This window comes from Carica papaya, chromosome 7 (assembly GCF_054855325.1).
Source record: "Carica papaya isolate Zhongbai chromosome 7, ASM5485532v1, whole genome shotgun sequence".
Taxonomy (NCBI): Eukaryota; Viridiplantae; Streptophyta; class Magnoliopsida; order Brassicales; family Caricaceae; genus Carica; species Carica papaya.
Window position 1 is genome coordinate 22731482 of NC_142315.1, and position 26863 is coordinate 22758344.

Below are 26863 nucleotides of genomic sequence, written 5' to 3' on the forward strand. Positions count from 1 at the left end.
GACTGATTGCATATGAGATTATGATATTGTTTATGTCATTGACTTTATAGGTTGGTTTTAAAAATCTCGTTATGGTAAGTATGCGGTAAATGATTTTATTTATGATAAACGAATTTACTTAAATTAAGAACTCCATTAGCTATTTTTATGATTTTTTTACCAACCTTCACTTCTGTATCGGTGAGTAGCGTGATATTCTTACTGGACTAGTGTAGCTCACTCTTTCATTAACCATTTCAGATCAAGAGGACCAAGATCCAGAGCCCAATCCACAATAGGGTTGCGAGTAAGATGCCTAGTTGTTTATTTTCCATTTATTTTTTTGAATTTTTGTTATTTCTTTTAAAAGGATCATTCTCGTAGCCCTATTGGGTAATCTGAATTATTATATAAGGAATGTAAATCCTAACTATTTATTTCACTTCTGCATTCAATTCATAATTTATTTCCATTCAAGTTCACAGACCGTTACAAAGTATGTTTATATCAGTCTTACTGGACCCTAATATACCATGTATTAAGTTCTTTAAAATAAGATCTGGTCACTCATGATCCCTATGAGAACTTAGTACTTTATGTGGATCTTTATCTTTAAATGTCTTCTTACTAATACTGAAAGAAGATTATAAATACATAGTAGAGGAGGATCATTGTCAAATATGTCTCTTTTATGGGAAGGAAAACTTACATTCTATAAGAGATTATGTAACACTTGGGCTTGAAAATTTGGCCCGGGATGATTTAATATTAATAAAATAATAAATCAAAACAATTTAATTCTTTTACTTTTTTAATTTTTGGAGAAATATGGATTTGGGATGAAATTAAAATTAATTTGAAAAAATAAGGTGAAATTATGAATAAGGGGAGAATGTATTTAAAAAAAAATTAAAATAGGGAGTCAAATTATAAAAAGGAGAAATATGGGCCACGCGGGACGACCACGTCAGCAGTAATGATGAGTCAAAATGTGCCGTGTGGCGGATACTTGGGCAGCAATTCCATGCGGGCGATCTGCATGCCTGGGCGATCTAACGGTCCAGATCGTATCCTGCGCGCACGGATAGTCCAGATTTATTTTTTCTTCAAATGCGATCGGACGGTTAGATTTGATCACGATGGACGGTCTAGATTTGCACACAAATAAGCTTAAATGGGCTTTGAATTGGACAACCCTCCTTACCCCACATCGACAAAAATGAACGGCCAGAATCAGGGGAAGAGAGGTATTTAAACCTCTCTTCAGTCGGCTCGCAAAACCCTAGCCAACAACCCTGACTGGAGAAGAAGAAGAAGGACAGCTGAAGGGACACCGTTGCTACTGCACCAAAACCACCGCCGATGCTGAAAAAGTAGAAGTTTTCCCCTTCTGCTCGGAATTGAATTTCGAACCTCCCCGCACCCATATCAGAGTAAAAAGGGCAACGTGTGAACCAACCGCAACCCGAAAATCCCTCCGATGATGCCTTCTCGTTTCCCATTTCCTTTGATTTTTTGACCTTCGTGTTCCTCGTTTCTTTATGATGCAGGTTAGCCAAAGTAAAACTCTGACCGCAAATGAGGAATAGTGGAGCCCCTGCACCGAGAAACCCCTTCGCTGGTAGGGTCTCGATTTTTCTATTTTTCAACTAACAGAGGCTCTCTAACCCTTTTTTTTTGCAGGTTTCCATCCAAAATTGGTCTAGACCAACCAAAATTGGTCAGACCGAGAGGAACCACTATCGTGGGTAGTGGAGTCGGCACTGGAGCATGATGGTGCCCCTGTGCTGAAACCTTAAATTGGCCGAAAAATTTTAAAAACATTTATTTTGGCCTGTTGAGGTATTTTTGGGTACGTGACACGTATTTTTTATTTTCTCATGAGAAACCCAGGAAATCCAGGAACCACCAAGAAGCGTAGTGAAAAGAACGGTATTTCGAACACCAATTTGGGGTAAGAATCACTCGCCTTTTTCTCCCGTTATAGTAAATTAAAGTCTAATAATCAATAAACGGTACGTTTTGTAAAAATATAGAAATTCCTAAATTAATTACAGGTTACCAGTGGAAACGAAACTAGTCAGTGTATATTTGCCCTACCTTTGTTGTTTATTTTCTCCTATACTGCCTAAAATGCTTACTGTTATATTGTGTGCCTTAATTTATTGATTTTAATTCCTTTCTCATTTATTTAGTTTATCTGACCCTGTGTTGTCCTCATCTGTTAATTTGCTTGCAATAAATGCCTTGATCATGTCTCCCTTAATTGTTAATCTATTAATTTATATTGTTTGTGTAATTATCACTCTATTATTCTGTAAACATGGAATAAGTTGGTTGCGCATGATTAGTGGCTGGTGAATGATGAATATGTATGCTAAAGGGCTTATCAGGTACCTTAGATATGGGTGTACGAACCCGATGCATAGAAAAATCCTATCATGGATGTCGCCTCAGTTGAACAAGATTGAGAAATTCTATATCGAAAGGGGTTGGAAGGTATAGATCACCCTCATACTGGACATGATATCGAGGTGATGGTATATATTTGGCGCCCATTATCAGATAAGGTATGGAGATGGCTAGTTGATTGATAACAAGATATTGGGTTCACACGTAGAGAGATATCCCTATGTGCCCCCAGAGGTACTGGCAAGCAGGTTATGAGGTAAGTTTATTACTAGTGTCCCTTTAAGTGTGAAATAGAAATGTTATTTAAGTTCTAGTCTTCATAGGTCGATTTTGGAAACTCATAAGGGTAAGTATGAAATAATGATTTTTAAGTTAAACGAATTTATTTAAAAAGAAATAATGGCTCCATTAGTTATTTGATAATTTTTACGAACATTTAGTTTTTCGTATCGGTGTTAAATATGATATTCTTACTAGGCTAGTGTATCTCATTCTCCTTATTTAGCCATTTCATATCAGGAATACCAAGATTCAGATCTTGAACAGTAAGAAGATTGTGAATAAAAGTTACCTCCTAAATCCCATTAGAGTTGTCCAACGGAGGTTAACCGTGTAAGATTTTTAGTTATGTTTTGTTTTAATTATTTATTCTATTATTTGAACTTCTTTAAAGGAATATTTTCATATCCTTATTGGGTATCCTAATTTATTGTGTAAGAAATGTAAACCATAAACTCTGAATTATTTATGCCATTCTTTTACTAATACAATATATATTCATTTCCTGAAAGTTCTGGGCCTTTACAGATTACCCTATTGCCACTTAAATATGGAATGATTTATTTTATTATAGTTTGCTAATAAATTTTTCTCTCTTTCTTTTAACAAGTGTATAGATTAGAATTTTAACACCAACATAAGCTCGTCACTAGTATGAAGGTGATCTATTCTACTATTATGCGGATCCTGTAAAAGAAAAAAAATGAATTTTTTTAAGATATTGATCAAATTACTAGCCCGTTTAGTTCTCATATTTGAATTCCAAAGAGCTTGGTTGGGTCACCATTAAATAGTTAAGGATGATCCTTCTAAACACACTTGGTTTGGGTGGTGGGCACCTCCTCTGGAGTGGTACACGCTTAAAATAGATGGTTCTGTGATTGGTGACCTTAGACCTATGATAAATAGTGGTTTCATTAAGGATAATAATGAAAATTGGGTCACTGATTTTATGAGCAATCTTGGAATTGCTAAGGCTCTGTATGTTGAGGTTTATGGTGTTCTCGATGGTTTAAAATTTGCATGTGATAGAAGTATTAAGAAACTCATGATCAATATAAACTCAATGTATATCAAAATCCCTCTTCTGCAACAAAATCCTCAAGATTCTGCTCACAATAGTGTTGCTAGATAAATTAGGAAGATGTTTCACCTTGATTAGGCGATCCAGCTCTTTTATGTTCACTGTAATTACAATACTTCCTCAAGCTCTTTCAGATCTCTATGTCCATCTCCATATGGACCACTGACACGATATGGGCGCACCTTATAGAGTGTTATTTTTGTTTTCTTTTTGCTTTTCCTGATTGTGGTAAAAAGAGAAAGAATTTTTCAATATATCATTTTACTCTCTCCACTTCAATATACACCACTGTAAATTTTTTGCTTGCAATAAATAAAAACATTGTAAGAATGATTTTTTTTTTCTTTTGGCGATCAGTGATTCACTGTTAATTGATATTAAGTAAAAAAATTTATCTTTATTTTTTTCCATAATTCCTTTTCAATTATTTATTTTCATTGTAATTCAAAATTTTGAATGATGGATTGCACAAGCTGAATTGGTCCTATTTAATACTCCATGACTATTTATTAGTATCTTGTACATTAATTGTTAGTTAACATAATAATTTTAGATTAGTAACTATTTTTTTTTTTTTTTATAAGAAGTTGTAAATTTCAATCCAACTCTATAAATATCATGGTTAACAATTAGATCATTATTAGTGTGTATATGTATGTATATATATATATATATATATTATTAAAATAATAAAAGATATTAATTTTGTAAAAAACGTAATAATCTCACATCAATGATGATAATAAAGAAAGCACCATGGAAGCACGAAAAGCACCCAACCTTTTTTTTTTTAACTTAACCATTATTGCAAAACCATGAAAATCATTTAAAATTCAATCTACAAACATCAGAATGAGCTGTAAGATGTGTGACACATATGTAAATCATTATTATAATACTCAATGAGGTACTCGTGTGTATACAACCACACAAGCCATATAAGTACAGGATAGACAGAAACCAGAGCTTACTCCAAACTCAAAAGTCCAAACAATCTCATCCAGGTAATTTTCTCATCTATTTCGACTCAGCAAGCTTGATTTTTTTTTTTTATTTTTTTTCTGATCCTTTTTTTTTTGGGGGGGGGGGGGGAGTTTTTTTTCTAGGGTTTTTGGGGGAAAAAGTTTTAGAGAGAAAAATGCCGGAGGAAGAGGAGCTGTTATCATCATACGTTGGTCATGTCAGGAGACGACATGAGGAGAGAGGCTGGCTTTATGCTTGGTTTGTCCAGTACCTCAATCTTTTTTCTTTTTCTATTATTGCTTTTGTTTTTTTAATTATTTAAATTTATTTTTGTCTCTTTTTTATACTTTTTCAGTTTTTTTTTTTTTTTTTTTAAATAAAAAGGTGTGGCATTTCTCAGATTAGATCGATTTGGATATATAGATTTTGTTCTTATTATATATATATTTGGGTATACTTGCAATATAGAAAACCCAGTTACTTTGTTCAGAATTTAATGGTGTACGAACATATAATTTCAGTTAATTTTCAAGAATTAATTTGGGGATCTGATTCTCTCTCTTTTGACTGAGTCTAGTCTGTTCGCGTTATGTTGCTGTTTCTGCTGCTACGAGTCTTGTGAGTGTTGCTTGGATCACGTTTGCTGTTGCTGCTAAACGACGTCGTTTCATGGTGGTTACAATCACCATGCTCCCAAGGCCGGACCCTATCAGTACTGTCTGTAATTTATCAATTTACAATAATTAATAATAAGACTGAAATAATCTGCTATTGTGACTATTGGTCGATAATTATTTATTTGCAGCGGCTTATGGGGTGTGTGTGTTTGATTTGAACAACTAAAGTCGTTGCTGAAGATCTTCAATTCAGAAAGGGCCCAAATAATGAAATCGAAAAGGCGATCGTCGTCGTTTGTACTTTTCTTTAATTAAAAAAAAGAAAAAGAAAATAAGTATTTATCAGATTATTCTAATGAGCAAAATATGTGATTTCAGTTATTCTTATTATTTGTCTTAGAGCCAGCTAGATTTTTAGTTTGATAAATTTAGAAGAAGTTTTTATACTTATACAAAAAGTAAATTTAGTAAAGCTTTATAAAAGTAAAAAAGTATAATAATAATATGAAAAATACGTGTGATAAATGAGTTGTGAGAAACAAATGACTAAAAATTTGCATATTATATAAATTCTAAAATTTATATATATTTTTATAGCCAATTAAAAATTGAACTTTATTTTTAAATTTAAAATTTTAAATAAAGAATCATTTTAAATATTATCTCTTTAATTATACTTTATCTATTAGATAGATTATAATTTTAACTATAAATTTATAAATAATTATTATATGTGTTTAAATTACAATATATGAACAGTAAAAATTACTTAGAATTTTTTAAATAGAATAATATTTTTTACTAAATTAAAATTATTCGTAGTTAAATAAAATAAATTTTTATTTTGAAAAATATATATTATTATGTTAAATTTATTTCAAAAATTAATTTAAAAAAAAAACATAGTGTTAATTTTCGGTCTTCCTTTTATATATAATATATAATATATTCATGACCACAGTTTCAAGATTCCTCCAATAAATTCTTAAATATAAAATCATATTTAAATTTAGTAATTCTATAACTTGTTCAAGTTGATTTTATACACGAAATGTCTGAGAGCCAATTTTGTAGTTTCGTGTTTAAGCTGTTTTTGTTTTGGGCTGATTTTATTTATGCAATTTCTTCGCTGTTTATAGTTAATCATTGTTCTCCCCATGGTTTATTTATTTTTGTTAAGCCTCATACAAATATGCCCATTTTTTATTTGGGGAAAGTTATGTGATTCATGATTAAGAAGACTTGAGACCGATGCCAAAAAGGTAAGTTAAACCGGTCATTAATATCGATGGTTTAATGTTTATAATTTTTTATATTTTAATTAAATATTATAAATTTAAATTTATTATTTTTTATGATATTATTTGATTCAACGAGATTTAAAATTTAATTTATTCGTGTATTAATAATAAAATAAATTTTATTAATATCATATACTATGATATATTTTTATTTTATCCCAATAAAATTTGTTTAAAGTGACATATTTTAACATAAATAATAATTAAACTATTTTTACCCATTTAAGGTTTTGAAAAAAAAAAATATTAAACCAACCTTGCAATTTAACAAATGCAATTAGGCATTAAAAAATTTACTAATACAACTAGAACGCCATAAATTTTCCCTTTTAAGAAATGTTACTAAACGTGTGCAGTTAACAAAAATTAAGTGGTTCAAGAACGCAAATGAGTTACAAACTTTATAAATTTGATTAATATAGTTTAATTTTTTGTTTTATAATTTTTAATAAAAATTTAAATAAATTAATTATTTTTAATAAAATTTGTCAACCATATGTGTTTCTGCAACATTTGAGAGAGGGCCTCCTGCAATAGTGTTTTTCCTTTTGATGCTACAAAAGAACCAATATAGTCCCGGTGAAGATGTTCTTAGTGTGCTTTATATTCTGCTTCAGCAACAAAACTAGCTTGTTCGAGCATAACAGGCACAACAAGTTTCTCGACAATCCTTTCAAGAGGGATAACACAACAGGCCGGAATTGGTAAAAGCCTTGTATTCGGTAAGATGAAAAGGCTGCTTAATACATGCTAAAGATACAAAACAGAAAACAACCTCACACAAAATATGCTTAGAAACTAAAACAAATCCAACTTAAACTAAAGCGACATCCAGATCTCTACAAAAAATAACAAACTGCAGCTTGCTTCAACCCTGACCAACCTCTTTTTAATCCAGGTAGCTACTAGCAAAAACCAGCGGATAAACTTTTACTCCTTAAGAACTTGTTCTTCCTCCTTTTTTCCCCCCTTAATAAAAGATTAACATACTTCTACATATCCATTTTTTTTAAAAACAAAAAAAAAAAAAAAGGAGAGACGTAGTTCTTGATCTCCCTAAATTCAGTTGTGTCCACAGGACAGTTCTAAGTTAAATACAATTAATTTAAGAAGTCTTATTTCTCATTCGCAGCACATAACTATTTATTCATGTAGCCAGCTAAAAGTCTTGAGGTGATTACAATAAAGCCTGTAAGGACCAATCTCTATGAATAGAGCACTAAGTGATAGAAGGCATGACTTCCTTTCATTGCCATAAAGGAGTCTCTGATGCCACTTCGGAGAAAAAGTAGTAAGTTCTTAGGGAACTGTCATTAAACAGCGCTAATCATTCATCAGAAGAAACAGGAACTGCATAACAGATCCGGCGACCTTAACCATTTACAATGAATGTACATTTATTTTTTGTCTTGTGAAAGATAGCACTCCTGATTTTCACAAGGTTAACAACAATGATATTTCAAGATTCATACCATGAGTGTATACATTTTGCACAGCTGGAGCTTGATTATTTGACAATTAGGTCATGTGGAACTCTAATTTCATCCTCAATACACTATCCAAATGAAGTTTTCAGAAAATATATATACAGGCAATGGAAGTCAGTAATGAGGTCAGCAATACTGAAACAAGGTTAACAGCATTGTTATCAAGAATACTAACACCTGATATCTTCTTCACTGTCGGTGCTGGTTTTCCAACAACCTGCAAAGGTAATAAAACAATAGGCCAGCAGTAAGCACTCATTATAAGAACGCAATGACTATAACAGAAAAGCCTCCACTGAGATGGAAAATCTTCTTTGCAATCAACTGGTGGTAAATCCTTAGATGTTTAATTCACCTTATTACGAACAGTGCAGAATCCACTGAATTGAAAGGTTGCTCCTAGTAGAGAATCTATCAAACTTCCACATAGTCCTGCCAATGCTGACAGAGGAATAACCAAAAGCTGCTTCAAAGCTACATCATATGAACATTTCGTGGTCAAAAATCCAAAGAGAACAAATGTCAATCCAATGACACTGCCAGCTACTATTGCCGCTAGGAGCCCTGCTGCTGTTACACCACCATTTGTGCCCCGCTGAACACGCTGGAAACCATAGAAACCATGTTAGATTCAGAATCTCTAAAAGTCAAGCGGCAATATAATCTTCTCTGCAATGAAAAATAATTAAGGGTGTAGCAATAATAAATGGCAACTTCGAATGTCAGTTTACTTCTGTAAGTAAAATGCAAGGAACAAAATCATTTCAGATTGAGGAACAAACAACTGGTAAGTAAAACACTAGAATTCACAATTAATCCAAGTACCGACCAACAGACCACATAGCAAGAAACATTGGATAAATGCTTGAACATTACTATGATATGTCTAGATATCTATGGCTACATATTTATATTTCAGATCTCTATCTTCTTTTACATACTGGTATATTCTGCATATACGAAAAGCTGAAACTCATTTCAAGTGAAAGCTTCCTATACAGCAGTAGTGAAACTTGCAAAAAAAACAGGCTAGCACTTATCAACAGATCTGATTAATCGGAAATAACGATTTACAACAAATGAGTTTCCCATAAATTAAAATCACAATCATAAGCTGATATATCAAGCCTCCACCAGATAACATTGATTAGTTACAGGAGGCGATATAACTAGCATTCTGTTTATAAAATTGAATATCACATAACAGTACACAAGATCAAACATATCATAACCAGTGACACATTTTCCTGGATATTTAATAAATTGAGAAGGTTATCCACCTTGAAAGTTGTGATTAACCGAGGCTGTGCATCACTTAGCACCCCAAGCTCTGAAGACCAAGTGTCTCCATTGCAACAGGCATAGTGACCAATAATACCACCAATGAGAGCAGTTATTGAAGTGGATTCCTTGGAGTCCAAACAATGATCCTGCTGACCCGTTAATTTCCAAATACTGAGAACTAGAATTGATGCAATCCCACTATTGATTATCACCTGTAACCTGAAGAAAAAATTGGGAGAATCCTGTCAAAGCGTCAGTGATGCAATATAGCCATTGTATTCTACTTTCATATCTCCAACCATTGGTGTACCAGCTTTTAGCTTACTCCTCCTGTCAATGGACTATAACCTGCTTATTCTATCTTCATGCATGCAATAATTCTGCATCAGCTTTTAGCTTAAGCGAGTGGCTAATGCAATTTTTCTCTGCCTTGATCAGATCATGTTACTCCGAGAAATATAAAATTGGAGTAGATTGAACAAATAAAAGAATTTAGAATCTCTCTAACAAATAGGCTCAAGCAATTCAAAAGAGCAAAGCTGAAGTAAATTGATCAATATCAACCTGAATGTAGGAGTTAAATGTATTTGTCCAATCTAATTAAGATGAGATGCACACAGCTGGAAAGCCTCAACCAAGTGCTGGAATTAATATATTACCATGAATTATCAACAACATCGCTGGTTCAAGCAATTGAATCCTCAATATAAGAATAGATTTATCTTCCTATTCAAATATCCAACCAAAATATGATACCAAAGAGAACTCATAAATGCAGGAAACATCCGGTAAACTAATAGTATTTTCCTAGAAAGTAACTACGGTAAAATTAAAAAGAACACGAGCCTTACGTTCAGTTCTTCAATTTAACTACCTGAAACCTATAAATGAGTCAAACTCGCATTTCGATATGCATAAAAATAAATTCATATATTAGATACAGAGTTAACAACATAAAAATATCACGTGACGACAAACTGATAAGAAATTGCTACCAGTTTCTTTGCCCGCCCTCCTTAAAATCAGCGTCAATGCGCCGTTTCTTCTCTTCTCCGACCTTGGTGAGCTTCGATGAAGTTAAAAAGAAGGCAAGCAGCATAGCTCCAAATCTGTAAAACAATTAAAAAGGGACAAATAATCTCATGAATTTAATCTATACGGGACCGAGTAACTTAGTAAGTGAAGGAAAATGCATGGCAAACTTTCTCGGCAACCAAACAAACAGAAAAATCTTGAGAAGAGAATGGAACTAAGGAACCTAAATCCGACAGCGAAGTGGAGAGTCATGACAATGAATCCGGAGAGTGCTCCAGACAAGTCGAGCGAATTCCTCCTGTAAGCTCTAATCGCGATAAAAGAAGAGATTAACACGGCCATTAATGGTTGGATGAGAGCTATTTCCATTTTCAGTTCCTGCAGACGAACTTACACAGGTAATGGGTTTCAGGCGAAGAAACGGTTTTTACTCAAATGAGGAGACTCGGTTAGGGGTTCAGGATGTTTGTGATTCTGTTTTGGTCAAGAAAAAATTAGAATTTATTAATAATTAATATTTTACTAATAATTCCATTAAGAAGATTGTCATTTATATATATTTTTATTAAATATTTATATATTCACGATAATTATAATACAAAAATTTTAATAAATATATAAATACAAAAACACAATTTAAGAATAAGTGCCAGTTGTCGTTTCCTTTTCTTTCATTGGATATTAGATTAAAAAATTAATAAAAGAACTCCCAAACTGACCCCTGAAGAATTGTTCTTTTTTTTTTTTTTTGGGGTCATTCCTTAGATTCATTCACCAATAAAAAAACATGTACATGCTGAATTTTCCAACTCTTTTATTTTTTATTTTTTATTTTATCCTTTTTTAAAAAAATAAAATAAATAAACGAGAATTATAAATTAATATTTTATTGTCAAAAACCTAGGAAGAAGTTATATATACTAAAAAAGTAAATAAAATCATCATTTTTCTTTAGTTTTTTATACTTAATTTTAATAAAATAAATTATCAATTTTATTTTTTTACTTTTATATTTTCCTTTTTTGCAACTATTTGACATTAACATTTGACATATTTTTTTGAATTTCAAGAACTATAATTAAACATTTTTTTTGTTTTGACTTTTAGTCTATAGAAATTGATATGTTCATAATTTTTAAACTTAATCTATTAATTGTTAATAAACATCACAATTTAATATTTTTTTTTGAGCGGGATCATAACTGAACCGATTTGAGCGGGTGTAATTTTTACTATTATTTTAAACTGTAACTAATTTACATAAGAGATAATTAGATAAATAAATTTTAATTAATTCTTAATTATATGATTAGTTATAACTAATTCAATTATTTATAAACAGTTATAATTAGTTGGAATTAGTAGTAATTAGTTGACTAATTTAAATAATTACTCTCCATATATAAATACCCAAGTGTAATTAATCCATTCATTTCCTTCAGCACATTGAAGACAATATTTGCACCAATAAAGAGAGATCCGTATAACTTGTTCTAATTTTTTTTTTTAACCTTCATACACAAATACATATTTGGGTGTTTATATATATATAAATATGTATATACATGCATGCTCTAACGTGATGAAACATCATCCGTACATGTTTATGTTAATATATGATATTTGTAAACATAAAATTAGAAGTTTTAAAAATAGAAAACAGTGGAGAGAAAAGAACTTTGGTTATATTTTTCACATTGGATGCTCACACACACAGACCTATATTGATATATGTAATAGCCTAAGGGGCGTGGAATGAACTGTTAGGATGGGATAGGGGAAATGGACGGTCGAGATGTGAAGTTAGAATGGGTATAAAACGGGCGTCGGGCAGAGAGAGAAGGGAAGAAGAGGGGAAAGAAGGGAAAAGGGAAAAGGGGAAAGGGAAAACAGAGAGTGCGGGTGAGAGAGAGGGAGACGATTGCGAGAGGCAAAAATTGGAGGCAAGTGCAGAAGGAGAACTGTTTGGAAGTTCAGGAAGAGGTGATGTCGCAGTAGCTTTGGGAGATAGAGGAGGATGGAAGCGAAAGGTAAGAGAAATTTAGAATTCTAAACTAAGTTAGGGCAAACATCGAGAAATTGTATGTTCAGGTTAATGAAGATGCTCCTCATCAAGGAGACGGAAGTAGAGGAGTTGTAATAGCTGTGGAAGTGTAAGAGAAACCGAGGTCTGGAGAGGGAGAGGGAGTACGCTGTAGAGAGAGGTGTACGGTTTGGTAGTCGGTTGTGTGAGGGAGAGGAATGAACTAGAGGTGTCGTGGGGATGGGGACGGAGCTTATGGATGAGAAGTTTGTGTCTAACCGAAAGGCGAGGTAAATGTGAGAGTGGGATGCATTGTTGTATAGGTATAAGTATAGGCGGAGGGTGACTTGTGGCGGAGGTAGGTTCAGTTGTGTGGGTAAGGCTGCTTGGCCGAGGGAGATGCCTTCTGTTGTACAGGAACGGTGGTCCGTGGTCTGTGTGTGTGTAGTTGTAGGTTGGGTAGGGGTCTTCCGAGGTCACGTATTATAGTGTGTAGGTTGGGCAATCTGTGGTGTGTGTATGTATATGTACGTAGGTGTAGGAGGCCTCTTGGCAGGTGGTTATGGATTCTAGTATGCTGGTGTAGAAATCAGTGGCACGCTATGTGTGCGTGAGTTGTGTGTGTGTGAGGCCTTTGGCCAAGACTTGCAGATATAGATGTGCTAATATGATGAGTAGTGGCATGTTGTATGTATGGTCACTTAGTGGTCGATAGAGCACTCACCCGGTCAGGTGTGTGAGAGGCTGTTTGGCCGAAGTTGGTGGAGTTTGGTGGGGCCATTCAGTGGTCGTTGCCATAGAATAGTAGTTTGTATTCGACGTTGTGGTGCGATAGTGCACGAGGCCATGTAATGGCCGACATGTTGATTGTGGTTGCTGTTTGGGCAGAGCCTCGGGATGCAACGATGGTGTGTATAGGGTCTTGGTGGACCGGTGTTGGAAAAAAAGTGTAATAGAGGTGGAGTAAATTGAGAGGGCGTATGGGCGTGGCGTAGGAACTACCGAAATGGTGTTAAGTTTGTAAGATATTACAGTCAAAACAAAGAGGTAGAGTGCATTTCCGTCCTGGGGTTAGAGAACAAGGGGGCTAACGGTAAGGGGTTAGATGGGATTAGGAGAGAGTGGTGTGGTCATTTAATAATTATGACTAGAGGAAAGCAGAATGATAGAGGTAGAGAAATAGTAGTAGGGAAAGAGGTCATTTAATTGTCATTTCTTAGTTTTTAGTTCCAATTTCATCTCATTTGGTTATCTGTATTCATTACTTTTATTTCAGATGTGTTGAGACGAGAACAAAAAATGAAAAATTTGGCAACGGAGCAATGGACTTAAAAGTAACAAGATGTTATCAATTATAATAAGACATAGTAGCATACTCACAGTATTGAAACTTTTATGTGTACGGTGATAGTTAGAGAGTTTCTTTGATTATAGAATTTATGATTGTAACAAGAATTGATTTTTTTATGAAGTAATGGACATGCAATTTGGTTGAAAATTATAAATATTTTGTTAGGGATAGAATGGTGAATAGTGTATAATTCCACAGTAAAAACTGCACAAGGATGTTACAATATAACTAGACATATTACAAATTGTACATACATGCATGAATAGAAAATGAAAGAAATATTATTATTTCTCAGTTTTGGGCACAGACTATTATTTTCCTTGTTCGATTTTCCTCAGAAAATAAGTTATAACGTATTTAGTACTTTACTTTTAGAGTGCTATCTGTGAAAATTAAATATCTCCTTACCAAATTAATTAACTTTGTGAATTTTCAAGGACGGTTCTGGTCAGGCCGAAAAGAAAGATCCTCTCTGAAACAAGCAATAAACTCTTCATAAAAAACATAAGTTAGGCGCCAGTCATACTCTGTCCAAACCCACAAGGGATGAATAAACCTAACACCAAACACCACATGGTTGCCTTACATCAATGAGACAAAAAATTAAAAGCAAAACATACTTGTCATAAAAAAAAAAAAAAAAAAAAAAAAAAGTATTCATACTATTTAATAAAATATTTTCATTTAGTATATAAAAAAATATAACTAATATTGTTTAAAAGTTGAAGTATATTGATATGTTTCATAATAATTTTTTTGGAAAGGAATGTGAATATTTGCCAAGTAATTATAACCAATGAGTAATTCCTTTTTTACTTCCCCTAAAAAAGAAGTTTGGTTGCTTCAAGAAAGTAATCATGTAGCTACTTTCTCAAAATCGTCAAATTTACTTTTCTCAATTGATAAATTTTGGAAAAACAACAAAAATACATTTAAAAGAACACATTTTCTATTAAAAAAGAAAAAAAAAAAAGTGTGTTAAATCATTAACAGAGTGATTCTTTAGTCACTGATTAGGTCGTTAAGGTGAAAGAGAAAACTGTATTGATTTTGCAAGTTTACAAGGTGGGTTACCAGAGAAGGCAACTCAACCAAATCTTCCCCGTCCCCTCCCTCTTCCTCTGCTGCCCCTGCCCCTTCCCCTTCCCCTACCTCTCCCTCGATGTTCTCTTCCAGTAAACATATCCTCATCTCTTTTCTCATAATTAAACATGTTTATTTTAATATTCTCTGCCTCAGTGCCATGCATTCTCTGAACCTGACAAGATAAATTACTCGATGTTAGATATAGACAACTGTTTAGGAAACAAAAGAAACAGTTAAGGCCACGTTAATACACTAACATGAGAATCTTCCAGATCAAGTTGGTTTTGAAGCTGCCATGCTAGATACTCATCATGACTTGTATCTAGCAGAACATTTTCCTTTACAGGCATTGCCCCGGCTTTTCTTTTTTCCCACTCATCTAGAGTGAAAACTGCTAGCTCTTCTTGTTTTCCCTTCCCCTTATGCCTTCGACCTCTAAAATATTGGCCATCCTGGCTTGGTTGGTTCATCTTCTGGAGGAGTTTTTGAGAAGCCGCTTGGTTTTGGACAGGAACAGATTCAGTTACTGTCACCAGAAAAAGTAAAACATGAGTATCACAAGCCCAGATGAACTAGGAGCACATATTTTACTTTCTATAACCATCAGCATCTTTTCTTAAGCCATAAGCACATATTGACAAATAAAATGGCATCACTGAGACAATCTCAGCATTTGCTTCCTAAGATAGATTTAATGCTTAATCTCTTTTTTAATATTCATACTATTTTGCAAGTATAAGTGGTAGTTCCTTGTATTTGCACATAGCATAATTGAAAATGACATAAGATGTTTGATCCTGCCTTTCAATCCCCTTGAGTATAATAAAAAAGACTCTTTTTCAGAGCAAAAGTATTATAAAACCATTTTTTATCCCCTCCTTGGTCGATGAGCAAATGGCCATCCTTCCAATTTTTTCCCATCAAATCAAAATACCCACATTTATCACAGACCTAAAGAAATAAAAAACATTATGCGAATAATAAACCACGCCATAACATTCAGCAAGATAGAAAATAATGTTGTAAATAAAAACTGAAGTTGCACCTTCCTTCACTCTTGTCTCAGAGCTGCTTGGCTTCTCTTCAGCTCGTTCTTTAGCGGAACAAGTTCTTGTGTCACAGTTCATGTTATCTGCTTTCAAATGAATGCTGTGTTGTCTGCTAGTTTGACCAGCTTCACCACTTCCAACAGTTTCTGAGGCTGTAGGCACACCGACTTTGGAAATAACCCCAGAGTAATCTGCAAATAATAACTTTTGCTACCAGTTAAATGGGGAATATTCTTGGTAGCGTGTAGATGCAGAACTATATATCTATATATATATATATGAAAACACAAACTCTTATGCAAGCAAATACAATGGTGAAGGGCTAAAGTAGGATCAAAATAATGTCAGAAAGTGTCCGGCAACCCAACCACATTAAATGTGATGGATCACTATTGTTAGAATCTTATTTCAAAGATTCTCTTATCAAACATTGCATGATAGAATTAAGCTTGAATTTTTATCACAAATTGCTAAAGATGATAAATGCCGTACAAACTATGCCATGCAAAAGTGATTATAATAAGACAACAACAATAGGACATATTGACTTGAAACCCTGCTCATAAATGTCTCTACTTATAGAAAACAATGTGAATGGACACCTTTATATCTAGATAGGTTAGTACATATTATGTCATTCACAGTGAGAATTTGATCTCATTAAACACTGTCATAATGTACAATATATTATGTTGTGTCGATGCTTTTTACCAGAACAAATTCGCTACATCGACTTCACTTAGATTCTTGCATGAAATTTTTACAGCATGTGCATCAAGCATCAAGTACAATCAAGAAAGGTTTCTAAACCCCACAACAGACAGGTTGCTGGACCATATGATAAATTGCAACTACAACCTATGCACAGCAAGAGTAAACATATTATAGTAAATATTCAACAGTTGTGACACAAGGAATATTCAATGTTAAACCAATTTCTAAGGTGCAAATGTATACTTCAGAGGCTCAACAATCTAAATCTAAACCGTATCCAAAAAGATATCTATCTACCAGAACATAAATACTATGTTTGATTTTTTTCATGAGGTTAAGCTTTTAGAATAACTTACTAAACAACTTAATTATTCACATCTAGAGGCCAACAGTTCATTTCATCACAAGTTATAATAGTCATGTCCTTAATCCATGCTTTTACCTTAGCAGTACAAAGAGATGTTTTACAATCTAAAAATAGACTGAGCTCTAAAGATGAGTAATTGGTCATCTAACTCAATTATTTTGCACCATCTTTTCACTACAATCTTATCAAATTTCTATTGCAATAAGAAACAATCTGAAACCAAAGAATCCCATCATATCTGAAGGTTGAAAAGATTCAGTTCTGGAATTTGTGAAGCAATTTATGCCTATAAATTTCTCCACTGATTGAATAAAGATTGTTGAGCAAAACATAATCAAATAATGGGAGACCCTGTGTCATGGGAAAAATATCCCAAAACAGTAGCAATACTCAACCATTAATTAATGCATCTGTTGGCTTCATTTTTCATTATAAAGTGATTATTTTAGAGTGAAACGGCAGTGTCTTCATTCCGTTATTTTGTGCTATAGAATGAACGAAATGTAGTATCGTGTAAATAAAATAAAAAAATTGATTTTGGGGAAGTAAATGCTCTAGAACACTGACAAGAAGGTTTTCCCTGATAAGCAGATTGTTGTTTAGTTGTCCCAACTTGCAACTTCTCGAATCGAGGAGGACCACCAATCTCAGTTTCATGCACTAGCCTTGCAGATGAACGGGAGAAAGTGGAATATTTCTTCTTCATCTGCCATTCTTCATAAAGTGATTGAACAACACCTCCTAAAACTGTCACAACTTCTGGAATCAAACATAATATACCACTATTTATTGCAGCTTTATTTTCCAGACGCACCTGCCAGCCAGCAAACAGGAAATACAAACAATACTTAATTGTAGATAAGAATCCAAAAGTTTTCCAAATAGACAAAGAAATAAGAGGAAAAAACCAAAGCAAAGGACAGCCACTCCTACACATTGTCCCTTTGGCAAGAATTTTAAAAGTCCTTGAATAGGGGCTGCCTAAAATGAAAGATTCAACAAATCCATTACATATTTTGTGTTCTGACTATTCGGACTTGTTAGTTAGTCCATCCACGTAAAATTAAATAAACATAATTAATAAAATTCTTCTCTCGAACTTCCTAAGTTAATTTACTTCAAAAAATGCAAGGAGCAGCAGAACAATGCAGAGGAGCTCAAAATACCTTAGTGCCAGGAACAACATCCGTGGGAATTGATGGTATGTGAAAGTACTCCAATGCTGTTATCTCAGATTGCCCATCTGTAAGTGTTAATCTTAATAGACGCCTGCTACCTGAATTCCCAGAGAACTCCTCTATGCTGCTTCTAGAGATGTCCCTCACTGAAGTTATCTGGTAGAAAGCATTCAAAAATCTAGAACAATCAAATCATAGGAGGCAAAAAACTATATACAAGTGGTGCAGCAATTATGAATAGTAATGCTTAATTTGGTTACCAGGAACAGTATGAGAAGGAACTGAAGTATGGTATTGGTACCCTTTTAAAACTAAGGTACTTAGCTACATGCTGCAGTTGAATATATCAATATAAGGTCTATTATATACAAAAGACAATTTATCCAGGGTACCATAGATGTACTCCTACGGTCAGAATTCAAGTTTTTGTTCATATTTTTCTTCTATTGTTTCTTTAGAACGCAAAATCCATTGCAAGTAATGCAAATATCAATTTACAGTAATTTTATTTCGACCACGTGTTTATACTTCGTCTAGGTTCCCAATAATTTTATTTGCACCTAACGGCGCAATTCCACTCTTTTCCTTTTAAGTTTCCTCGGCAGCCAAACAAAACCTAGGAGAGGGGAAAAGAGAGTTGCCTGGAGGATTCTGGGGCCTTGAAGCCGAGAAGACTTTTTTAGTTGGGTCGGGTCGGGCAGGGATTTGGCTCCGATTGATCTAATGTCCATGTTCAGTAGCTCCGCCTCCACTGAATCAGCGATCCTATATGTGTCTCCATCGTCAACCAAAGCGGAGCTTATCGTGATCAGAATTCTAACTTGCTCCTCCTCCGGGAAACACCAACCTCTGCTCCTTAGGATATCGATAACGGGCTCTGCGAAATCCGAGCTGCGCTCCATTTTTCACCGTCGGGCGCGATAGTCGCCGAGTGCAGAGTTTTGATTGCGGGGGGAGAGGGAAGGTTGGCGAAGTAGTTTGGGCTTCGGAGGAAAAAAGCCATCATAAGCCCTTTCTCTGTTTCTTTTAATCCGCTGAAGCCCGAAATCCAAAGTCTCTATGTTTATTAAATTGATGTTTGAGGGAAATTTTGAAGTAAAAAAATTTGTGCATATTTTTTTAATAAATTTATGTACTCATTTCTATAACTTAAATAATTAAATGTTGTAAATATTTTTTAAGGAAAAATGTAAATGAAATTTATTCGAGTTAAAACAAAATATTATTAATTAAAAGTGGAGAGGTTTATTGATCAAATGAATAATATATAAATAAAAAATAAAAATAAAAATATTTTTGTATACATAAAATACCATTAAAATTTATAAAATAAAAAATAATTACTAATGATAGATTTAACAATAATATTAATGTTATTTAACATAATACAAGAATCTTCTGAAATTAAAATTGGCAAGCAGAGATATTCCAATATCAACCAATTTAGTAATTGAAGAGTTGAATTATAAAGTTTTTTTTTCTTTTCTTTTTCCAACCAACTTTAAAGCGTCAGTAATGAGTGCCCATGTGATGACGGAAAACAGTGTTTGAATTCGCAATTAATATGTTCACCAAAATCCAACGTTCAAGTGCATCTACCGCCTGACTATATAATATGTATTATAAGAGAAATTATTCATCCTCTAAATATCCGTGCATTTAATTAATTACCATGTAACGAGACATGGATTAATTAGTTAGTTAATGGCACATAGAAGGTTTATTTATGGATTAATTAATGTTAGCCGAAATTATAGTTGAATAAGGATGGGGTTATAATTAAGTCAATGGTGGAGCCTGTTTGGTTAGCTACTGGTTGTTCCTTGTGGATTTTTCTTATCCATCTACCTTCAGTGGCACAATTAATTAACCAGCCCAAAAAGAAAAGAAGAGTTGAATGCGTGTGTGTTAAGTCGAGTTGCATGTGCAATTTGTTTGGCCATATTAATTTGGAAACTTGAAAATCTAAACAATTGGAATTCTTGTTACGGTCAAGAAAAATACATAACAATCATTAAATTAATTGGTTTAAACAAAATTTAGTTGTTACCCATTATTATTGTACAAATTTTTAATTTTACAAAAACATCACCGGTTGTATTTGATTTACGTATATTATGTTTTGTTTAATTTTTAGATTATAATAATAGAAATTTGTTTTTTTTTTTTTTCATAATTAATTTATTGCCTGGGATAGAAGCATCATTATCGCTGGCTCAAAAGAAAGGTTTATTTATCATCGGCAAGTTGGCGTCAGACAATTATTCTACTGTCTCTTTTTTTTTTTTTTTTAAGAACAAAATCATATCGTTTAAACAAACTTAATATATGTTGGTGAGACTTTAATTAGCCGCTACTGAAAAATCTACTATCAATTAAAACCGTATTTGTAGTTTAAATTATATATTACTGTTAAATATATTTTTATAATCACGTAAAAATTACTATTATTATTATTAGTTCTTTTTTTTTTTATTTTATGTATTGACAATTTTATAATATTTTTTATTTATTTCACGGTATCCATACTGGAGTCTATATTTTATTTTTATATTTGTCACTATTTATATATATATATGAATGGATTATAGATCTTATCCATTGGCTTCCAATTTTATTACAAAATCAAACTAGACATCACACATATCTTTTAATTTCTTTGGGTCGGCGTCAAACACGAAAGCTGTGTGTCCGGAAAGACAAGTCATGTGTCGTTTCATAAAGCTGTTTACCAACATACAAAAACAACAAAGTGAACGTTAAATTATAAAATCATATAACATGAAATTCCATATGGAATTGAAATAATAAATTTGGTACAATATATCGATTTAATTTCACATAAAGTTTCACACGTAATTAATTTATATCACATAATCTAAGAGTATTCAATTTTTGAAGGCACTGAAAAGCTACAAAATAGGGTTGAGGATAATTAAGAGGATGGATTAAATTTGGGATTTGGACACACTTGGCGGTATGATTTAGGGGTTTGTAAATAGGAGGACATAAAAATATTTATGTCCCGGTGGGGGCACGCAACAACACGGATTTAATGTGGAACAGACTTTGAAATTAATAAATCAATTGTTGTTTTCCCATCAAATTCATCTACATACATAAACTTTTTTTATTTATTTATTTTTTTTTTGCGTTTATCAATTTTTTTTAATATAACATATTATATATTATGCTAAATAAGAGCTAAATTGTAATTTAGAAGTGAGAACTGTGGTCTCATCGAAAAATTTGTGCTTACAAAATTGAGTAGTTATTAAATAATTTATAATATATTTTTAGATAAAATAGTTAATTTATTTGTAACAATTTTATTTATTTTTTTTAGTATATTAATGGGTGAACTAAGTGTAAATTTTCTTTAAATAAATTTTGCAACTTTTTTATTATTATTAAAAATGCAGTGATTCAGTAATGCACTAAAAAAAGAAGAAAAAATATATATCATAAGAGAATGGAATTGAGGTCCTATGAAATTTAAAATGCAAGTGGAAGAATACATTTTTTATAAGTTGTTTAATCCCACGTTATTTTTAAAATTAAATTTTATTTCCTTACAAAAATTAAAATAATTTTTATGAAAAAAAAAAATTGTTTTATATAGTCTAAACCTAATATAACAAGCTAAAATAATAATTTAGTCATTATATTATTTGTTTTTGTTTAAATTAATTATGCCTTATTTTTCAGTTAAACCAATCTCTATATTTTTAAAAAAGTTTTCAATTTGCTCCATCATCTTAATATAAATTAATAATATTAACTTTGAACATCACATATCAAATTTGTTGAAACATAACACCTTTTACTTTGTTTAGATATTACTCAAATATTACATCATATGCATGCGATAATTGATGTGACATTAAAAAAATTTAAATATAAATCGACTGAAATCAATTCATAAATAAATAATTCATTAGTTAAAAAAACTCATAGAAACCGGTGTAAAAACTCAAAACTTAAAGAAAATGAATATAAATTGTAAAGGCGGAAGTAATTAATAGTTTAGAGTTTACATTCTTTATACAATGAATCGGAATGCCCAATAGAATTACAAAAATGTCATTTTAAGGAAGTTTTCAATAACGGAATAAATAAATAAAACAAATCGTAACTAAAGATCCTATGGAGTTAACCTTTGCTGAGCAACTCTGATGGGATGTAGGATGCAGTTTTATTCGCAACATTTTTCTTACTGTTCAGGATCTGGATCTTAGATTTCTTGATCTGAAAATGGTTAAATAAGGGAATGAGTTACATTAACCCAGTAAGAATATCACGCTTAGCACCGATACAGAAAATCAAATGTTGGTAAAAATCATAAACAACCAATAGAGCCATTATCTCTTTTTAAATAAATTCATTTAACATAAAAACTATTATTCTTATATTTACACTTATGAGTTTCCAAAACCGACCTATGAAGACAATAACCAGGATAATATTTTATTTCACATTTAAATGAACAATAACAGTAACTTGCCTTCTTACCCACTTTTTAGTACCTCTGGGGGGTCCACAAGAATCCCCTATATGTGTGGACCCAATATCCAATTTATTATTTAATCGATCGTCTCATACCCCGTCAGATAATAGGCGCGCGCCAAATATACCATCGCCTCAATACCCCATTCGGTATGAGAGTGAACTATACCTCCTAACTCTTTATGGTATGAGATTTCTCAATCTCGTTCGACTGAGATAATGTCTACAGTATGATTTTTCTTATGCATCGGGTCCGTACAGCTTTCCCCAGAGTACCAGATAAACCTTTCATACATATATCCATATCATCAACCAATCACCAATTACATACTACTATTTTATATTTACATATCAACAGTAAATCATGCAAATAAAAAATACGAAAAATTAAGAAAACATGATTAGGACATTTGTTTCGAATCATTCGATAGGTGAGAAAAATTAGTCAAGAAATCAATGAACGGGAAGGTAATTAAAATAAATAAATAATAATAATTTAGACAGTACAGAAGAACATAAACGACACAGCTAAGGTAATTATACACTGACCGATTTTAGCTCAACTGGTGACTTGTAATCAATTTAGAAATTTTTAATTTTTATAAAACACAACGTTATTAGTTATTAGACTTTAATTTACCGTCACATGAGAAAAGGGTGAGAGATTCTTACACTGAATCGGTGTTCAAAACACCGTCTTTTTCACTGTGCCTCCTGACGGTTCTCGAGTTTCTTGGATTTTTTCTATGAAAATTAAAAATACGCGTAACGTATCTCGAAATACCTCAAAAAGACCAAAATGAGCATTTTTGAATTTTTCTGGCATGCCTCCTCCGCCTTCGGCGGTAGTTCCTCTCGGCTTGGTCGTTTTCAGCAAGTTTTAGCCAGTTTTGCATGGAAATCTACAAAAAACAAGGTTAGGGAGCCTCTATCAGTCGGAAAAGAGGAAAACCGAGACCCTACCGGTGAAGTAATTTTTCGATGCGGTGACTCCACCATTCCTCTCTAGGCCTTTTGGCTCCGATATGGGTGGGGGAAGGTTTGAAATTCAATTCTAAGTGGAAGGGGAAAAACTTTTACCTTTTCAGCATCGGCGGTGGTTCCGGTGTGGCGGCGACGGTGGCTGATCTCCTTTTCCGGCGACTGGTTCACTTTCTGGCCACCTCTCTTCTTATTTTCTAATCTCCTCTCTGGCGGTTAGGGTTAGGGTTTCTTGTGAAGAGAAGTTTAAATACTCATTTTTATTAAATCTGGGTCATCCATTCGAGGAGACATGGTCCATCCTCATCCGTTAGATTACTCTTATTTGAAAAATTAATCTGGACCACACGATCTGATCAAATCTAATCGTTTGATCGTAACTGAAGAGAAAATAGATCTGGATCATCCATGCGTGTGGGATGCAATTTGGGCCGTTGGATCAGCTGACACGCGAGTCACCCGTGTGGCCTCCCGCGTGGATGCATGTCCAGGTGTCTGCCACACGGAGCGCGGAGACTGGCCATGCTGCTGACGTGGCGGTCCACGTGGCCATACTTTTATAAATTTTATTTTTATCTCAATTTTTCAGATTTCTTTTCAAATAGATTCTCCCTTATTTCTACTTTGGCTATAATTTTCGAAAATATTTTCAAATACATCAAAAACCCATTTTTCTTCAAAAATTCACAAAAAAAAATTAAAACTAATATATTTTAATTATTATTCTTATTAATATTAAATTATCTCGGACCAAATTTTTAAGACCGTGTGTTACAACTCTCCTCCTCTTAAGAAGAAATTTGGTCTCTCAAATTTGTCGCTCTCCCACTAGTTAAACGATTGGGGGTACTGGGGTCTAAAGTCTGATTCTAGCTATCAAGTGACCTCGCCTTTCGAATGATTCTGTCATAAAACCTTGACGAAGAGAATTTCTCTGTTGCGAAGCAATTTGCTCTTCCAGTCCAAAATACCTACTGGTACTTCCTCATAGGATAGATCCTCCTGGAATGAAAGTGGCTCCTAAGATAATATATGTGAGGGGTCTGAATTGTACTTGAGTAGCATAGGCACATAGAATAGATTATAGACCCTAGATAACTCTATGGGTAAGGATAGTTTGTAGGCGGATGTAATCTCGAATGGTCTGATGAATAGGGAGTTTAACTTTTTCCTCTTTCCAAACCTGCTGATACCCTTAAAGGAGGTGATCTTAAAAAACACTCGATTGCCCTTTTCAAATTTCAAATCTCTCATTCGGGTGTCCGCATAACTCTTCTGCCTACTCTGGGCTATCTGGATATTCCTCCTGATTTTAACTATCTTTATTATTGTGTCATCTACAAGGTCTAAGTCAATCAATTTCCTATCACCCACCTTTTCCTAACAGATCGGTGATCTACAGGGTTGGTCGTACAATGCATCATATCATCCAGTGTGCGAATGGTTCATTCTGATTGTCCACCTGTTTGAGGGTGGAATATTATGTTAATGAGCAGTTTCGTTCCCATTACTTACTGAAAACTTGACAAAAAATGATAGGTGAACCTAGAGTTCCTGTTTGATACCACTGTCACCGAAACTCCATGAAGCCTGATTATAACTTGTCTAAGGAGTCGATCATTCTGATGGGTAAGAAGTGAGAGGACTTGGTGAGTCGGTAAAAAAGTATTCAGATTGCATCATGCCCCGAGTTAGGTAACCCTGTTACAAAATTTATAATGATATGTTCTCATTTCCACTTTGGTATTGGTAATGGCTGAAGTAGTCCGCGTAGATGTTAATGTTCTGCCTTAACCTACTTATATATAAAGTACTTGGAGACAAAAACGACAATTTCTCTTTTCATCTCGCTCTACCAGAATTGAGGTCGCATGCTTTAATATATCTTAGTGTTCCTGAGATGTATGGTGAACTTAGAACTATAAGCCTCTGTCATGATATTCTTTTTTAGTTCATTGTCATTTGGAACACACACCATAGCCTAAAACTTGAGCAACCTATCTGTAGAGATTTGGAATTCTAGGTTTACACCATGTTCTATATCCTTTCTAGGAGCTCTAGAGTGGAATCAATCAGTTGGACTTCCTTTATTCTCTAAATCAGTTCGAATTGAACAACTAGATGGGTCAGACATGTGGCCATTTTCAAATCCTGAAGTTGTATTTGTTGTACAGCCCTTATTACCCTACATTCATAAACCATTATGTGAGCTCACATATCGGCTACTACATTACCTTTACCTAAGTGATACAAGATCTTACAATCGTAGTCCTTGAGAAACTCTATCCAATGCCTCTAACACATGTTAAGATCCTTCTGAGTGAATATATTCTTCAAGCTCTTATGGTCTGTATAAAACTCAAAAGTCTCTCCATACAAATAGTGGCGTCAAGTCGTTAAGGCGTGGATAATAACGACAAGTTCCAAGTCGTAAGTGAGGTAATTATTTTCATGACTTTTTAACTGTCTGGACCCATAGGCTATGACATTTCCGTGCTGCATCAGAAAATAGCCCAATCCTAAGTATGAGGTGTCACTGTACACTATGTATCCACCTGTCCCACTCGGTAGAGCTAAAACTAGCACAGTATTTAACCGCTTCTTTAATTCTGTAAAACTCCTTTCACAGTCATCATTCTACTCAAACTTGACGTTCTTCTTCGTGAGCCGAGTCAAGGGGGTGGCTAGGCTCCAAAATTCTTCTACAAACCTGCGGTAATAATCTGTCATCCCCAAAAAGCTACGAATCTCCTTAACCGAAGTCAATTTCTTCCAATTCATTACTGGCTCAACCTTCTCGGAATTCACTAACACCTCATCTTTTGATATTATGTGTCATAGGAAAGTAGTATGCTCAAGCCAAAACTCACACTTGCTCAATTTTGCATAAAACTTCTTTTCTCTAAGAACTTGTAAAACTTGAGTCAGGTACTGAGCGTGTTCGTCTATACTCTTTGAATAGATCATGATATCATTGATAAATACTATGACAAACTGATCTAATAACTGCCTGAAGACTCTGTTCATCAAATCCACAAAAATGGCTAGTGCATTTGTTAACCCAAATGGCATGGACAAAAATTCATAGTGCTCATATCGAGTTTTGAAAGCTGTCTTGGGGATGTTCTCTGCCCTGATTTTTGCTTGATGGTAATCCGAATGCAAGT

The 26863-nt window shown here is 33.4% G+C and overlaps 2 protein-coding genes and 2 long non-coding RNA genes across 4 annotated transcripts; 2 read left to right on the top strand and 2 right to left on the bottom strand.

Annotated features, from left to right (window-relative positions):
• The first annotated feature begins 4608 nt into the window (after positions 1-4608).
• Positions 4609-5497, top strand: LOC148253063 (uncharacterized). The gene is made up of 3 exons (XR_015813623.1): positions 4609-4758; positions 4861-4975; positions 5295-5497. It is a non-coding gene; the product is annotated as an uncharacterized LOC148253063 (long non-coding RNA).
• Positions 5498-7969: 2472 nt separating this feature from the next.
• On the bottom strand, positions 7970-10955 carry LOC110818589 (integral membrane protein (Protein of unknown function DUF92, transmembrane)). Its single transcript, XM_022047505.2, has 5 exons — positions 10665-10955; positions 10402-10515; positions 9403-9625; positions 8478-8726; positions 7970-8339 (listed from the first exon to the last, which is right to left on the bottom strand). Exons 1-5 carry the CDS (start codon positions 10808-10810, stop codon positions 8208-8210), a joined length of 864 nt encoding a protein of 287 aa, XP_021903197.1. The 5' UTR covers positions 10811-10955; the 3' UTR covers positions 7970-8207.
• A 1346-nt stretch (positions 10956-12301) lies between these two features.
• LOC148253064 (uncharacterized) lies at positions 12302-14119 on the top strand. The gene is made up of 2 exons (XR_015813206.1): positions 12302-12471; positions 13741-14119. It is a non-coding gene; the product is annotated as an uncharacterized LOC148253064 (long non-coding RNA).
• A 674-nt stretch (positions 14120-14793) lies between these two features.
• Positions 14794-19254, bottom strand: LOC110818549 (tudor domain protein (DUF1767)). The gene is made up of 6 exons (XM_088207154.1): positions 18851-19254; positions 18198-18365; positions 17599-17845; positions 15947-16141; positions 15159-15427; positions 14794-15073 (listed from the first exon to the last, which is right to left on the bottom strand). The coding sequence occupies exons 1-6, from the start codon at positions 19109-19111 to the stop codon at positions 14903-14905; spliced, it is 1311 nt and encodes a 436-aa protein (XP_088063280.1). The 5' UTR covers positions 19112-19254; the 3' UTR covers positions 14794-14902.
• Between the last annotated feature and the right edge of the window lie 7609 nt (positions 19255-26863).

Coding starts and splice junctions, on each gene's coding strand:
- LOC110818589 (XM_022047505.2), bottom strand. CDS start 10,810: ATGGAAATAGCTCTCATCCAACCATTAATGGCCGTGTTAATCTCTTCT. Junction 10,516..10,664: donor CACTTCGCTGTCGGATTTAG/GTTCCTTAGTTC, acceptor ATTGTTTTACAG/ATTTGGAGCTATGCTGCTTG. Junction 8,340..8,477: donor TCTGCACTGTTCGTAATAAG/GTGAATTAAACA, acceptor TTACCTTTGCAG/GTTGTTGGAAAACCAGCACC.
- LOC110818549 (XM_088207154.1), bottom strand. CDS start 19,111: ATGGAGCGCAGCTCGGATTTCGCAGAGCCCGTTATCGATATCCTAAGG. Junction 17,846..18,197: donor ATGTTGTTCCTGGCACTAAG/GTATTTTGAGCT, acceptor GCTGGCTGGCAG/GTGCGTCTGGAAAATAAAGC. Junction 15,074..15,158: donor TTGATCTGGAAGATTCTCAT/GTTAGTGTATTA, acceptor TTATCTTGTCAG/GTTCAGAGAATGCATGGCAC.